General features: G+C 37.3%; 1 protein-coding gene and 1 pseudogene across 1 annotated transcript; both read left to right on the forward strand.

Annotated features, from left to right (window-relative positions):
* Nucleotides 1–3,709: 3,709 nt before the first annotated feature.
* On the forward strand, nucleotides 3,710–5,029 carry LOC121796667 (3-ketoacyl-CoA synthase 6-like; the record flags this gene model as incomplete). Its single annotated transcript, XM_042195471.1, has 2 exons — nucleotides 3,710–3,940; nucleotides 4,369–5,029. Coding segments are annotated over 2 exons (735 nt in total), but the record flags the coding sequence as incomplete, so codon positions are not given.
* A 47-nt stretch (nucleotides 5,030–5,076) lies between these two features.
* Nucleotides 5,077–15,675, forward strand: LOC121796668 (annotated as a pseudogene).
* The last annotated feature ends 1,519 nt before the right edge of the window (nucleotides 15,676–17,194 follow it).

Here is a 17,194-nt window from a genome sequence, read left to right on the forward strand (position 1 = left end):
GTGTGCCAATTTATATTGGGGTGGAAAGATAATTCTCGGAGCAGTTATTTCATATGATCCTCCTTTTTCAAAAGGATTTATTATCTTGGATGAAAGTGTTTCTTATGATAAGCTTGTGGAAAAAATTTGTGAAAGGATGGGAATAAGCATATTTGAAAACAAAGTTCAAATAATATGGAAACTACTATATGCGTTGGATCCGGAGTCACGTTTATAGGTACTCTACTTGAAGAAGCTGGACAAAGAGACACTTGGAATTTAAAGTGCAAGGAAATTTTTACTTCAATGATAAAAGTAGAAGAGATATTCTTATTGGAAAAATGCTTGGAGGAAATTTAATTACAAATAGTACATGTTTACATATGTGAAAGGAACCAACATCAAGCTAGGGGCTTAATTAAGACTTGGTCAAGAGCTATTCCCAACCTAATGCTTAACCAATTGCTAAACTTAGCAATAAAACAAAGTGAAAGATGTTTAGTAGATTCCTTCTCTTCTCTGTCTCCATTCTTCTCGATTCCATCCCCCACAATACTCCAAATGTGCAGCCTTTGCATCTACAAAAATAACACAAAAGTGAGGTTAGGAGATGAGCTCATACATTAAAGAGAAAGGAGACACAAGCCCAATTTAGAAGGAGATGAAATAGACTACACAAGTAGCCACGAGGCTGCAATAGAGGGCCTGAGGTCAGCCCCATTTTGTCCTCAAGTCAAGCATCATCAAAGGGGAAATCAACACAAAGGACCTCTAGGGAGTGAACTCATCACCAAGCTCAAAAGAGCAAGGTAAATCCCCCAAATCCAAGGCTGAAAGGTCAGCCTAGAAACAACCCCAAGACTTACACCATTTTGGAGTAAACAACAACCTCACAAGGCTCAAAAAGAGAGGTTAATTGTTAGCTTAAAATAGAAATTGGAGCTCTCCAATGCCTTACACCAAATTAGGCATAGAAGCTTTTAGCTTAAAATTCAAAAGTGAAGGAATCTTTATCCCAAATTAGCCACAAAATGCCAAAGGAGTTTGGCTATAAATACCAGCCCCACACCATCTCCTTCCTCACACCTCTCTACATTCACAAGACACAAGAAGTGCAGCAAGAGAGGAAGGAGTGGCGGCAAGCTTAAGGGCAGTCCGACGCTCGAAGGAGAGGTAAAACACTAGCACACCCTCTGCTTTATTTCGAACATCATGCTAGGCCCAAGAACATAGAATCATGGCTGTAGAAACCTCATAACAGTAGCCTCAATAATTAAGTAATGCCCAAAGCATTCCATAGACTTAATGACAGTAGCAAGTGGAGTTTGGAAAGATTAAGTTCATTCCAATAAGCAACCAAATAAATTCCAACAAGGATTAGCTAGATGATAAAGTAAGGAGACTTAGCTTAGATGATGGACTGTCCGGCGACGAAGTTTCGTCGTGACAGTGGAGACAGCGGAGCCCGAGGAATGCCGCAGGGACTCCGCGGAATAGCCACGGCAGGCAGCAGCAGACAGAGACTCCGCTCGTCGTGCAACTGGAGAAATCCGCCGGCGATTGATGCACCGGCTACGGAGGTGAACGGCGAGGGAGCCGTGAACCAGGTGGAGGAGAAGCCGCCACTGTTTTTGGAAATCTCTAATTGAAATTTGGGGAAGAAGAGGCGCTGCCTCTCGCTTCTTTTCGATCTGAGTTCATTTATTTGAAATTGGAGGGGAAAGGTGATAGAGTTGTAGGCGATGCGCACCATGAACTCCGGTGACGCAGAGGAGCGGCGATTCCGCCGAGGAGGAGAAAGCCGCTAATATTTCTTTTTCATTTAGAGTTCCCAATTGGAAATAAAAGGTGAAATGGGGAATGTGAAGTGGAGTGGGCGAGTTGGCGACGAGTCGCCGGAGAGAGGGGTGCTGGCGGCGAATTCGTCGGAGGAATTAAGGATAGGCGCTGCTGCTGTAGGGATTTGATTTGAGGGAAAAATTAGTTGAGAAGTCACGATGGGTGAAAAGGAGTACTTGGGCCACTTAATGGATTTGGGCCAATTCTTGTGTATAAGGAATACACAAATAAAGAGATTTGGGCTCTAAATTATTAAAAGGACCGATGGATTAGGAAGAGAAAGAAAGTTGAGGTTTTGGGCCAAGGAAATTAATTTGGTATTGTTCAAGAATTCTAATTAAGTTCTTGGGCCGTGATTAATTAGGGGCATGCATTCTAATTCTAATTAAAAGTATAAGAATTTCTCGAGTCTTATTAGAACGTTGTGATATTTTCAAAAAGGTTATCTCCGCGAGCTAAGGTCGGAATCAGGAAAAATCAAGTTAAGGAGTTTTAAGCGAACGAGGTGGGCTTTCTAAAATTCAGAAAATATCTTGCAAGTATGTTTACAATTATTTACGTAAAGTGAAAGTGATGTGAATGTGAGCTTTCGAATTAAAGTGTTTTTATGTGAACTAAAGTGTTTTTATGTGGGCTTTCGAACTATAGTGTTTTTATGTGAACTAAAGTGTTTTTATGTGGGCTTTCGAACTAAAGTGTTTTTATGAGGCGTTCAGTTTACTAAAGTTGTTATGAGACGTGTTTTTATGTGCTTTCTATTTAAGATATGATGTTAAGTGCGAGCTTGCTATTTAATGTGAAGTATTATGAAAAGTGCTATTTGCTTGGTGTTATTATATGATGTTATGTGTTGCTTTACGAGTGCTTATGAAGTGTAGCCTTCGTTGATATTTGAGTTCGGCTTTGACCGATAGAAAAGTGAGTTTATGTTTCAAGAGTGTTTTATGAGGAAATGGAAGTTTTGAAAGTTTTGAGTTCGGCTTCGACCGATAGAAGTGAGTTTTGTTGAAAGAATGTTTACGAGGAAAATGAAGCCTTCGTTGATTTTTTGAGTTCGGCTTTGACCGATAGAAATGAGTTTTGATCCAAATACGTTTAAGAAAAAAAAGGAAGTTTTGAAGGGTATGTGTTCGGCTTTTGATGAAAGAAAGATGAGTTATGATAAAAACGGTTTTATAGAAAAATAAGTTTCGAATGTTATGTCAAGCCATGTTTTGTTTTGAACGTTGCCTATCCGACTGACTAGCAAGGACGATGTCCCTACTAGACCAGGAGTTTCAGAGTTAGTAAATTTGGGTTTGTAGTGGGTTGAGCCCATACATTCCGTTTCACCATGAGTTAGTACATTTGGGGTTGTAGTGGGTTGAGCCCATACATTCCGTTTCACCAAGAGTTTCGAGAATTCAGTTCATTAGGAGGTTAGTGGGCTTCTGTTCCCCAGGAGTTAGTCAGATACGACATATGTTCCAAAAAAATAGATCGACAGATCGCTTTTGAAAAAAGAAAATGTTTTAGTGTTCTCGGACTTTTCTCAAACCCCGAGTTCACTCAAAGAGTGGCTTGACAAAATCAGTTTTTTTTAGTAAAATATATTTCGACACTTTTTACTTTTTTCTCTCTGTTACTTTTTTATCTATCTATTTAACAAACTAAACATTCCTTTCTTAATTCGAAATTTTTTGTCTCAACTATAAGAGAACCAAGGAGTACTTACATCTATCATGACTGAAAAATGCATTAGATATTGTATAATGTGTAATTCTATTTCTTAAAAATGTGCAAAGCGTGTGACAGGACACGTAAAAAAGGTGGTGTTTGATATAACTATTCTTACAACCAATCTTTTTCTAGGGACATTAAAATGGAGCCTACATTTGTTAGAGCTTAAATATTTGTTAGAGCCGCTGGCATAACCGCAGTGGACCTCGCTGACGACCTCTTGAAAGCCTACCCAAGCTCGTACGCCTTGATAGTCAGCACAGAGGTTGTCAGCTTCACCTGGTATGGCGGGAACGAGCTGGACATGCTGCTCCCCAACTGCTTCTTCCGGATGGGGGCCGCCGCCGTGCTGCTCTCCAACAACCGCCTTGAGCGGTGGCGGTCAAAATATCAACTAAACCATGTAAGTGGTCCACTTTGCCACACAGGCCCAGTCCAAACCAGGGCTCTGATACCACTGTGAGAGTTCCTTTATGGGCACTTCCCAAAAGGCCCTTATATACTACTCCCTCCGTCCCCCAATTTGAGTCACTCTTTTCCATTTCGGGCCGTTCCCGAATAAGAGTCACTCTTCTCACTTACTATTTTTGGACATCAAAATTACCCTCTATATTTAGCAAAATTTACAAAAAAATGTCATTATTTACACTACCTAACTCCATTTATTATACAAAAAGTCAAAGGGGCCCCACATTTCACTACCTAACTCCATTTATTACACCACACATTCAAACTCTTCCTTAAAACCCGTGCCGAGTCAAAGAGTGACTCAAATTGGGGGACGGATGGAGTATTTGCACATTTTCTAATCCTGTTCGTACCTTTGTGCAGGTGGTACGGACGCACAAAGGAATGGACGACCGGAGCTATAGGAGCATACAGCTCAAGGAAGACGCGGGAGGAAAGCAAGGGTTGTCAGTGAGCAAAGATGTGGTGGAAGTGGGAGGGCATGCTCCCAAGGCCAACATTACCACACTAGGGCCACTGGTGCTGCCTGTTTCCGAGCAGTTACATTTTTTCAAGTCGCTGGTGTGGAAGAAGAGCAGCTCGTCCAAGCCCTACATCCCCGACTACAAGCTGGCGTTCGAGCACGTGTGCATACTGGCGACGAGCAGGAAAGCACTAGACGAGATGCAGAAGAACCTGGACCTTACAGACGAGTACATGGAGGCGTCAAGAAAGATGTTGGAGCGGTTTGGAAACACGTCGAGCAGCAGCATCTGGTATGAGCTAGCTTACTTGGAAGCCAAGAGCAAGATCAAGTGTAACAGTGCTGTATGGAAAGCTATCAGAACTGTTAAGCATCGCAACAGAAACCCATGGAAGGAGAATTGAACTATCAATTTACAAGGCAGCATCATATAATCTATCTACTTAGATAAAAAACATTCAATAAACTTAATTAATTTCATGGATAGTGGTATGAGTTTACTGCCCACTCTAGTTTCTGATTGTAAAACTTTCATTATTGAAGTTAATTTTTCAGTCTTAACATTCTTCTGGAAATTAAATACTATTGCTAAACAATTCTTTATTGCTATGAATCTGGTAAATACGAGCTTAATAAATTCCAATGTTTGCTCTTAAATTTCTCGACGAAGTAATTCATCTTGAATAATACGGTCCCTTATAATTTGTCACCATCTGACCCGGCACGAGTATTTAGAAATGTTATAGAAAGTGAGTTAAAAAAATTAGTGACATGTATGTCCTACTGTTATATATTAGTTTTATAGTAAAATGTGAGTGAGATTGAGTTAGTGGAATGTGAGGTTCATTAAAAAAATGGTAAAAATGAAAAGTGACAAAATTTTAATGACGACGGAAATGAAAATAAGTGACAAATTTTCAAGGATTGAGAGAGTATTAGTATAAAAATTTGACTCTTAGTATAAAACTTCACAATAATTTTTGTGATCAAGCCTGAGTTATGTGATTTATCTATCACTTACACACCTCATGACATGAAAATTAAAAATGAGATAAAATTCCCTACCGTGTACTCCATTTGTTCGCCATTAAATATCCTATTTTCCTTTTTACGTCCATTCGTAAATAAATGTCACATTAAATTTTTATCATTTTTACAAATAATCCATATATTCAACTAACTCGCTTTACTCACATTTTATTATAAAACAGATTTCTTTTATAAAATCAAATAATTACTTAAATCCGAGCATAATAAATGTAACATTATTGGCAGACTGAGGGGAGAAGTGCGCCTTTATTTGAACACACTGGTCCACTGCAGATAATTGTATCTCGAGTCTCGACGCACCGGATGGTGTCACTTCCCCTCGTAATCACTCGCTGTAAAACCTTGATCCATTTTTCTCAATCAAGCTTATTGTCTCTCAAGCTTGTACGAGGTGAATCAAGATTGAATTTGGAGATCGGCTCCGATGTTCGGTCCTCACATTTCTCGCGTTCTCTTCCTAATCTTGCTTTCCCTTCTGGTGAGTGCTTCTTTCTTTTCCGTTTTGTCATCTTTGAATAGTTTAGTCACTTTCTTTTCATAATTTTAGATTGTTTTAATTGTAGTGAACCTTTGACGTCTAAATTAGCTTTACTCGCTTTCATTTTATTGCTTGATTGTGTCATTTTACTTTTAATGTTTGTACATAAGTTGAATAAGCCCCTGCCGCTCTAGATTGAAGAAAATAATGTTGAAATTGAGGGGAAACGGGGGGTTAGATGAATATTGAGTTAGCCTTGGTGGAAATGTAGTTTGATTGACTTGATTTTTTTATGATTTATATCAGCTATTACAGGATACGTCAAATGGGGCTCCGTTTGATAATCGTCAAAGTGGTAAATCACCATCATCTGTTTTCTCCTTGTTTAATCTCAAGGAGAAGAGCCGTTTCTGGAGCGAGTCTGTTATGCGAACTGGTATTATGTTGTTCTATATTCTTCAGTTTGTTTTACGTATATTGTTGGTTGCCTTTTCCTTCGAGTCATATGAATGTCATCTTTACTTACTTTTTTCCTTGTGATTGGAATTCAAGGCATGCAGGTTTTGGTGATTTGGAATCATCTAACCCAAGCAAACTTGATCCCACCAACTTCACCAAGGCAGGTACTTAAATGAGGCTAAGTGTTAATGTGTTATAGGGTTTCATTATTCCACCCCTTCGTAGGTGTGGATGTGTGGTATGCAGTAAAGTTTTGAATTGCCTGGTTGGCCTTGAATCACAAAGGTCTATAAGAACTTTAATGTGTCAGACTTTATTAGAGATTGTCTTTGCAGTATCTGATCCTGATGAATGTTTTCAGTTGCAGACTTACAGTAATTTTACTAGCTAAGAATTGCATTGGTTTGCATGATTAATTTCCTTACTCATGGTGTATGAAGTTCTTATGCCTTATATTTCACTTCTTCAGATCTTGAAGTTGTATTTTTTTTGGATATTAGGAAATATCGCAAATTATCTCAAGCTTTTCGAAGTTGACTCAGTGTACCTTCCCATGCCTGTAAACTTTGTTTTCATTGGATTTGAAGGCAATGGGAACCAAGGTATCTGGAGATGGCAAGATGCACTCATCACTTTTGCGAATGATCACTTCAATCATCTTACTGTTTTTACAAGGGGGATTTTATCTATGACTATCCCCAATGTTTTTGTTTTGCAGATTTTAAGCTTAATCCAGAAGAACTAGAGCGATGGTTCCCAAAAATTGATCATATATTTGAGCACACTAAAATTCCAAAAATTGGAGAAATTCTTACACCATTTTACAAGATTAACATCCATCGTGAGCAACGTCACCATCTTCCACTTGTCAGTCACATAAATTACAAGTAATGCTCGCACTAATTATTCTGTCAATTACTACTTTTTATTGTTTGCCTGATGCTGTTAGGATTTTGATTTAATTTCCATTGTTGATTATTTACATTTAATCTTTTGTCAAATGCACCTGTAGCTTTTCTGTTCATGCCATCCAGATGGGCGAAAAAGTCTCATCCATATTTGAACATGCAATTGATGTCCTCGGCCGCAGTGATGATGTATCCAGTGCCAGGTATTTTAATGCCCTGTGAACTAGGTGAAGACTTGTTATATTTTTTTTAGTTTGGTTGGTCTATGCTATTGTTTTTCATACTAATTTTTGTTCTCTTCAAAGGGATGATTCTGCAGGTCTTTGGCAAGTTGATATTGATATGATCAGTGTTGTCTTCAGCAGTCTTGTGGAATATTTAGAACTGGAAGGTACATATAACATCTTTAGTTTGAACCCAAAACATGATGCAAAAAGACCTAAATATGGCTATCGGTAAGTTCATCAAGCATTTTCTCTGAGATATGAGGATTAGCAATCAAATTTTGAGATAAACCTGGCTATTGTATATCTTCTCTAAATGACGTTTGCATTATTGTATGTTTAGAGTACTCCCCCCCCCCCAAAAAAAAAAAAAACAATGTTAAGGCATCCATGCGCCTCTGTTCAGTTGTTTTAGACCGTGCTTACACCCCATTTATTACAACAAGAATAGGATGCATGCAGGCTGAATACATTTACTTTGTCTGTGAGTACTTTCTCTAAGTTGACATGCCTTTCCTAGCTACACCAATCCGAAGACATTGGCTACAAGTATATGTGGTTTGGTTAGGTTTCATTATTTCTCAAGTTGTGGAGTTAGTTTTAGTTTGGAGACAGTGCCTCGTAAAACATTTTAACCAAGTAACCCACCCATGGAAATTTAAGGACTGAAAGTTCTATTCCAAAAGGCTGTTGCTGGATTACTTCTAAGTGATGATGTTTTATTATATGCTGATCTTAAAAGATACTATGATGAGAGCTCTGTGCTAACTACTAATGCTTTTAAAAATAACTATACTTGTATTGGATTATGACTGGATTAGGAACTACATTCCTGCTTTAGCTGGTTCTCTAGTATTACTATTACCAGCTATAATTTCTGTAATACAACACAAGCATATGAAGTGCCAAATTTAGAAATCTACTTAATATTCAATTAGCTTCCTGTGTGATCCAGGTTTGGAATGTGTAACTAGCATCCTCTATGACTCATGAATCATGGATTCACTTCTTGATCTACTTATAGAGAGTTCTCTGTTCTACTGATCTGATTGAGTCTACTCTATTAAAAGAATTATAGTAGAGACCTCATGCCTTATCATATCACTTTCATGGTGTCACCATAATATAATTAAACATCGCCAACTTTCACACAGTATAGAAGGAGCATTTCTGATGCGCTATGACCGTATACTGTATTACTGTTGCTAGCTGAATAAAAAAAAGCTTCAACTTAGAACCAAATAAAAACACCATTTTTTTCCTAACTATTTTAAAAGGTTTATTTTGGCTTTGTTTTGATGAAATCTTTCAATATGTTTTAGTATTGGAGGAGAGCTCCCAGTTCTGATATACGTTTTTACCTGATTATTATGGATAGAGGGTTTTTTTTTTTGTAATAATGTATGTCAAAGATTCTGATGCTTTGCAGAATAAGACCTTGCAGACAAAGATTCTTTGAGCTCCCAGTTCTGATATACGTCTTTGAGCTCCCAGCTCCCAGTTCTGATGCTTTGCAGAATAAGACCTTGCAGACAAAGATTCTTCGGTCTGGAAATATTCCAGAGAGTGTTCTTGGTGTGTAGTAGTATTTTCTATTTAGCTTTTTACTCTTTCCTTTTTGGCGAGATGACTAGTACATTATTATATCCCTAATATATACATTTAATAATTTGTTAGCTCTTGAGAAAATCAAAAGACCTTTGTATGAAAAGCATCCAATGGCAAAGTTTTCCTGGACTATAATGGAAGAGACTGACACGGTTAGTTATACTTCCGAGTGTGTATCTGCTTGTGACATATAAATTGAAAAAATATTGCTGAGCTCTTCTAAGTAGTCATACCACCACTACTTTGCTATAACTTTCTAACCCCCTGAAGGAATTCACTCAATTCTCTTTGGTTGAGATTTCTTTTCTGAATTTGATTCTAACAACTGGTTCGTTATGCAATACAGAAACACGTGATAAGTTTTTAATCAACCAGTCACTGTTGTAGCTTGCATCCCTATGTTTCTGTTACATCTATTGGTAATACTTGCTGCCTTTGAAGTTTTCAGCTGTCGTGCTAGTTCAGTATGTTTGAGACAAAGAAAAGTTATAAAAAAGTAGCCTGACCTCTGCTGTTTCTCGCTTTCTTCGTTCCTTCTGTACCATCTATTCGTAGTACTTGCTGCCTCTGAAGTTTTCAGTTATCGAGCTAGTTCCGTATGTTTGAGACTAAAAAATTACAAAAAAAGTAGCTTGACCTTTGCTGTTTTTCACTTTCTTCCATTCCTTTATCGGAAAATCACCCAACCTTATTTGTGATTCTGATGTGCTCTCTTTAAAAAATGATTATCAGATAGACTGGTATAACAGATTCCTGGACACATTGAACAATGTTGAGAGGCTATATCAAGGGAAAGACACAGCTCATATGATACAGAGCAAAGTTCTGCAGGTATATTCTTCTTATGGATAATGCTAACTGATATATTCCTTAAGAGCGGCAGATACCAGTTTCATATCTTTAAATTTGGACTGGCTGTGACGATCAGATTGTGGAAGCTTTTATCGCCTTGTAATGCAAGCTTCTCTTTGGGAGGTCTTCTAGTATGATCTTTCAAAGTATCTTGCAGTTTTTGGAAGGGAAGAATGAAAAGTTCAAGCCTTTTACTAAGAAATATTTAGAGTCTGGAAACTTAGATGGTTTTCATGCTGAATGTCTCACAGATACGTGGATTGGAAATCAAAGGTGAAGTCTCCCTACTCTTCTCTCTTTACCCCCCTCGAGTCAAGATCTTGGTACTTAACAGTTGTTAGCCGTTTTATACCAGGTGGGCGTTCTCGACTTGTCTGCTGGACCTTTTTCATGGGGACCTTCGGTCGGCGGAGAAGGAGTACGTACAGAACAAAGCCTACCACATGTGGAGAAAACTATCGGTGCAGTTGCAGGTATTAGTTGGTCAGAGGATGTGAAGTAAAACTAATCGCAGTTATGGTATTCGGATAAGCTGCAGATCACCTGTTTCCTTTTCATGATTCCATGCATCTCTTTATATATTTATCTGAAATCTTGTTGGCCATTTTCAATTTGTGTATATATATCTTATTGTCTATATCCTTTTATTTCATTTTGTGAGGTCTATTTTTGAATCACGTTGGTACACCTTTGTCTGTTTCTAGTTGTCACTGTATATGATTCCTTTCACTCCATATCAGTATAAACCTCCACCTCCTGATAATGGGAAACTAATGTGCTGTCTATTTATCTTTACAATGTTTGTAATGATCCAGAAATATCAGAAGATGAAGCTGAAGATCGCTTACAAGAGGCAATTCAGGATAAGTTTGCGGTGTTTGGTGAAGTAAGCATTTTCAGCTTCTTACAGTATTCAATTACATAATGGGAAATGCTATATAGCCGAAATGATGACATATTTTTTATTGCTTATGTTCTTTGGAGTCAAGTAGAGAGATCAAGCATTTTCAGATTTAAAAAATGTGTATTAGTTTCAGATTTAAAAAATGTATCTATTTGTTTCCACTATTGTTTTGATATCTCTCGGTCTTAGTGACTGGGTGAACATAGTATTAGTTATTACATTAATTCAGTGGATCACTTCAGTGGGAAAAAAGTTCTATAGAAGGGATAGCAGTAATGTCCGATTTACAAATAGTAAAAAAATTGATTCTTTGTACAAGTAGAGAGATCAGAACTAAAGGAGAACAAACACATTAACACAGTGATCAGATCAATAATATTAGAATAAAATCATAGAACCAATATCCTAACAGTAAAAAGAACAGTCAGAAGCAAGAACTCTCCTACCCAAGCGGAACAGTGTCATTACTGATTAAAGGTCAGATCCTAGAGGGATCTTGCAAGAACAAAGACTCCTTTTGTTCTCTCGAGCCAAATAGTCAGCATTCCCTAACTAATATAACTAACCAGACTGACAAAACTAATTAAGCAAAAAGACGATCCCACAGCAGTCGTGACAGCAACGAGTCCAACAGCAGGGCTACGTTTGCGCCTTTCTGATACTCTATGTATAACAGAATGTTGACCCACCTTGAAAGGCATTCACTAGTCAAGCTGTTTTCAGTTTTCTTTTGTGTGGTTTTTGACCTTGAATAGTATCTCTTTCATAGGTTTGAATGATGAATCAAATATTATGCATGAATAAGCATGAGTAACTCCTTTGAGACTTGTTAAATACAGTGGAAATAATGGGACTGGAGAGTTAATGAAAATGTATACTGACTGGCTGTCCAGTTACTCTAGTGGAGACCGGAGAGTGCAACCTGGGTGCTCATCTTGACCTGAATGGTGTCATTGAGTTACTGAATATGGCTTCTATGAAACCTTGTACAGTATATATATTATTATGATTCTTGGACCTCTTGTTTGTCACGACTTTATGAAAGACTTGAAATTGTGTTGTATCCCTTGCACGGGTCATGAGATGCTGATTTCTTGGCTTTATTTTCCAAGCTTGATTAATAGATTATTCTTCTTGGTATAATGATTGAGCCCCTTCGATTACTGGAAATTGTCTTCAGAATTTGTGAATGCTATGCGCCATTTATGCTTTTACAATCTCCATGTAGAAAGCTTTTGCTGTAGTCATCAAAGGTGTTGTGAAATATATCTATTCGATGCGAAAAGCATATATTCAAGCTGTTAGTATCATCTATTCAATTGGATTTAAGAGCTATATTTCATATCAAATGCTGCAGAATGATCATCATGCCATTGATATCCTTCTAGCTGAGATAGATATATATGAGCTCTTTGCTTTCAGACACTGTAAGGGAAGAAAGATCAAACTTTCACTCTATGAAGGTAATGTGCTTTTGCTTAATGGATATCTTTGCCAATTTCCTCTTCATTCACATTCTAATTGACCGTCTACAACATCATAATAATAGAGCTTGATGAGCACATGCATGATTTGAAAAATGAGCTCCAGTCTTTTGAGGGCGAGGAATATGATGAAAGTCATAAAACAAAAGCCATACACGCATTGAAACGCATGGAGAACTGGACTTTGTTCAGTGATACACATGAGGTTTGCTATTTATTTTTTCCAAGTTAGACATGTCTGATATATAATGTTCTTGGTTCAAAATGGAATCCTGACAATTGATGTATATTACTCTCTTCTCTTGTCTGTCAAAACCAATTTATTATCCTGACCACACTCTGGTCATGCAGGAATTCCAGAACTACACTGTTGCACGTGACACTTTCCTTTCACACCTAGGGGCAACCCTCTGGGGTTCCTTGAGGCACATTATTTCTCCATCCCTTGCAGATGGTGCATTCCACTATTATGAAAAAATCTCTTTTCAGTTGTTTTTTGTCATACAAGAGGTAAAGATATGTAGAAATAAGCATTCGTTAGAATTTTAGATAAAGTATATCCAATCTTGTAATCATTCTTCGTTTTTTTTGTGCAGAAAGTAAGACATATTAAACAATTACCTGTTGATCTGGAAAATCTAGTGCATGGGCTTTCCTCTTTGGTGTTACCTTCTCAGCAGGTTCACTTCAGCCAACATGTGTATGCCTTTTTTTTCATTAGTTATATATGCATCATCTTCGGTAATTTTGATTTCCATCTATATCCAATATTTTCTCAATAATAGTATGCACTTGGAAGTTTCTTATGCACGTAGTTTTGTTGTGACTTCTAGGCTTCTAGCCTTCTACATGTGGAATCCTATACATCTGCAGTACACAAAATGATGGGAAACTGAAATTCTAGTGTTGCTTCTGAAAGTTCTAGGCTTCTAGCTACAGATGTTATGAAACACATTGATAATTTTAATTAAGCTTTAACTGCCAACCAGGCTTGCCATCTAAAGCTACAGCCAGGGAATGTATTGCTAATTAACTGAAGGAAATCCTTGCTAAAAATCGTATATATATTGAAGTATATGGATTTCTGTTGGAACATCATATTTTGGAGTTTCCTGAAAGTTCTCTACCTGGATTAAGCGGGCATGAAAGAAACTAATGGGTCTAGAAAGTCAATGTTAAGACCATAGTTGAGTACTTTTAGGGACTTGGTATTTGATTTTCTTAATATTCCTTCACCGTTCTTTTGTATGATGTTCTTGGAGCAGGCAAACATTGTTGAACTGTTCATCCCACTGTTAGACTAGACCACCTGGATTATCTCCTTCTGAGAGATGATTGAATTTTTTTTCTTTGAGTTATGGTCTTATTATCCAACTTTTGACTTTTCCCATAGGTTACCCTTCGTTGCTACTGTGAACTTTCCTGTTTGATAGTGTAAACTCCAGTTATATATAAGTATTTGGGACTTGTATGAGAAGTAACTTGGTAACAAGAGCATTAACTTGGATTCATTTGCATTTACTCAGAAGTTTAGCTGCTCCCATCCAAATGAAATTGAAGCATATCTTGTCATTTATATCCTTACACCAATGAGTTATGCTGTACATAGATTTAATTTGGCTCTAGCTTCCCCTTTATTTGGTTACTTTGTTGGGCGGCTTGGGCCATGGACCCATTATGTCTTTTCTGTTCCTCTTCTTTTTGATTCTTTTGTGATCAGTTTCTTGTTAAATGTTTGGATGTTCATGACACTTTTAATGCATGCCAACGTGAGTTTTATAACTTCTAATGTGGGGATGAGAGGTGGAATAGACATCTGCATTACAAATTATGGTCTGAATCATACCTTGATGTGCGACAGGACTGGACATGGTCAGTGGGTTGTAACCCGTTTTCTGTTACATACATATTTCCCAATTCCAGTCTGATACCATTGCTAGGAGCTATATACTCACAACTCTTGAGGAGTCAATACAACTTGTGAATTCAGCAATCAATCTTCTTTTGATGGAGCGCACATGTATCCTCTCTTTGTGGTATCACGGTCTTGGTAATATCAACAATCATCAAACAAAACAAAGTCAAGAATCTTTCCCGGAGTACCTCTGTTATTTCTGGAGACAATAGATGAAAAAACAATAGAAAGAACCCTAAATTGATATTAAATGTCTAATTCAGTTCCTTCAGGAACATAGTTTGTACTTTATCCTAATGCCACAATAAGGGGAGACATCTTCATTCTACGTTTACATGATTTTTGTTGTTGGTTTTAAGTTGGGTCTTAAGATCTTATCTATAGTTTAATATTGAAAATTTGTAACTTTGAATGAGTACTTTGAATCTCTTGTTGTTGACACTAAATGAGAAACAGCAGAACATACTTTCAAGCTCTTCCTATCCCAGGAGCGTGAGTTGCTGAACAAGTATAATTATGTCATCAGCCTGTGGAGAAGAGTAAGTGCACAGCTGGAATGACACATCATGCACAGTGCTGATTAGTTCTTTAGTCATTAGGCGAAAACCACTCATTTTGATTTATCTTCTTGGTTCTCTTTCAGATATCAAGTGTTACTGGAGAACTACGTTATGCTGATGCCTTGAGACTGCTTTACACTCTACAGGATGCAACAAAAGGGTTAGCATATCTGCATATTTATATATTACTTCTAACCTCTCAATTACCATTTATTTCTGGTAACATAGTTTTCCGACTTTCCTTTCTTCGTGGTTAATAAAATGAATTCCGAATTTGGCACTAAAACGTTTGAGTTGCTTAAGAATGTTAACGCATCTGACCTCTCTGTATCTGTTATACATTGTCGCTCGCTCTGCCTCCGGTATGGGGCAGATTAAGATACTATTGTTCTGATAAGTTACAAGTGCTATTTTCTGCAGATTTGCTGATTACGTGAATGTGACTGTTGCGAGTCTCCATCCAACCAGGCGGAGGAAAGTAGAGGTGGAGTTTGACATGACTACAATTCCTGCGTTTTTTTGTTGTTGGCCTTGCACTCTGGTTTGTATTAAAGCCGAAGCGACCAAAGCCAAAGATCAACTGAGATGGAGACGTTTTGTAGCGGTACGTAGGGTTGAAGGATGTCTTGGTATAGGTGAAGAGAGGTAGCCATGCCATGGGTAGGCGCAGGAGAATTGGCAAAACAATGAAATGCGTTGTAATATACTTCTCTCTCATACTGTAAAACAAATTTTTCTATACAATATTTGAAGAGCTGTAAATCATTGGAGGTGTCTAGTCGATTAAACTTTTACAGCTTGCTAGATTAACCATAATATTGATTTACTCGACTTTTCAGAGTCGTTTTGCTTATAAAAGTACTAGTTTATCTGCTGAGAAGTGACAACCTAGATTATACTCATATGGTAAGACACTTCTCCTTCATCCAATAAGTTAGAGCTCGAGTTATTAAAGGATACATGGGAATCTATTAATAATCCTCTTTTAAAGAAGGGAAAAAAAATAATCTCCTAGCTCAAGCAACTTGATTACTTAAGAAAAAACATTAGAATAACTATGTAGTTCTCTCAGCTAATCAGTTTATTTTAAAGGTAGCGGTGAATTAAAATGAAAAAAAATCAATCCAACCTAGCCCAACGTAGTAGATATCCTCAATATGTATTTTTATAATGAAGAGAAATTTGTGAGCACAATAAAAATGATATACCTGCGAAAATAGTGATAGCATACCACAAGGTAAGAAGCTTTGCAGCATCCTATTACGCTAGACCAATTTTTTTACATTTGTTAGAACACATCTGCTAATAGGCCCACGTCACACAAAATAGTGCACGCTAAGTTGTGTGACATGAGTTTTAATAGATACTTTGTCAATTCCATGAAAATAGAGATTTTGGGGATGACAAATGTTTTAATACAATATTGATAAAGTGGGAAAGTTAGAAAGAAAAAGTGATTGGAGTATTGTGAAAAATGCATCTCACATCATAAGAGAGAAAAACCTACCAAACATAAAATGGACCAATTTTATAGGACAAACCAAAATGGAAAATGTAACTATTATTTAGAGATGGAGGGAGTATTAGGAAATACACATTTGAGTGGAAAAAGAATCTCATTTTATTAGGTACTGTGTTGTAAGTAGAAAAATAATGGGTCGCATATGGTAATATTGTAAAGAGTGGTTTACAAATTTAATCCCTGAATTAAGTTTGCATCTTTTAGAAGATGTTGGAGTTTTAAAATGTTTTGGGAAATCTAAAATGTTTTAAAAGATAGAGAGGTTTTAAAATGTTTTAGAAGATGATGTTCAATAACATAATTAGTTATTGTGATATTTTGATATACTTAAAACGTTTTAGAAGATTTTGGAGATTAGGCATGCTTTGTTTATAAATATTTGTGTCTTGATTTTCATAAATCAACTTGCTCATCATTCCATATTCCATACATAGTCACATACATGCTTTATCATTTTTTAGTTCAGGGACGGATACACCAGTGGCCAAGCCACCGCTCCAGCGGGGGCTTGGACGCTGCCGGACCCAGACCCTCCCCCTTTGTAGCCACCCCCGCCTAATTTCCGCCCCGGCTCCTCGGATGGCCAGAATTTGAAGACTACCCCTGAATTCGTGTGACTGTAACGACGCCTCTATATCTGTGCGCGAAGAAGAAGACTCAATTGGACTTTTAAGTGGGTTATTAATTTTATTATGTTGTGGACTTTTGGACTTGTGGGCTTTTATATTTTTTGATTCGTAAATTTGTAAAATAATGAAAGGA

The sequence above is a fragment of the Salvia splendens genome, chromosome 3, assembly GCF_004379255.2.
Source record: "Salvia splendens isolate huo1 chromosome 3, SspV2, whole genome shotgun sequence".
Lineage (NCBI taxonomy): Eukaryota > Viridiplantae > Streptophyta > Magnoliopsida > Lamiales > Lamiaceae > Salvia > Salvia splendens.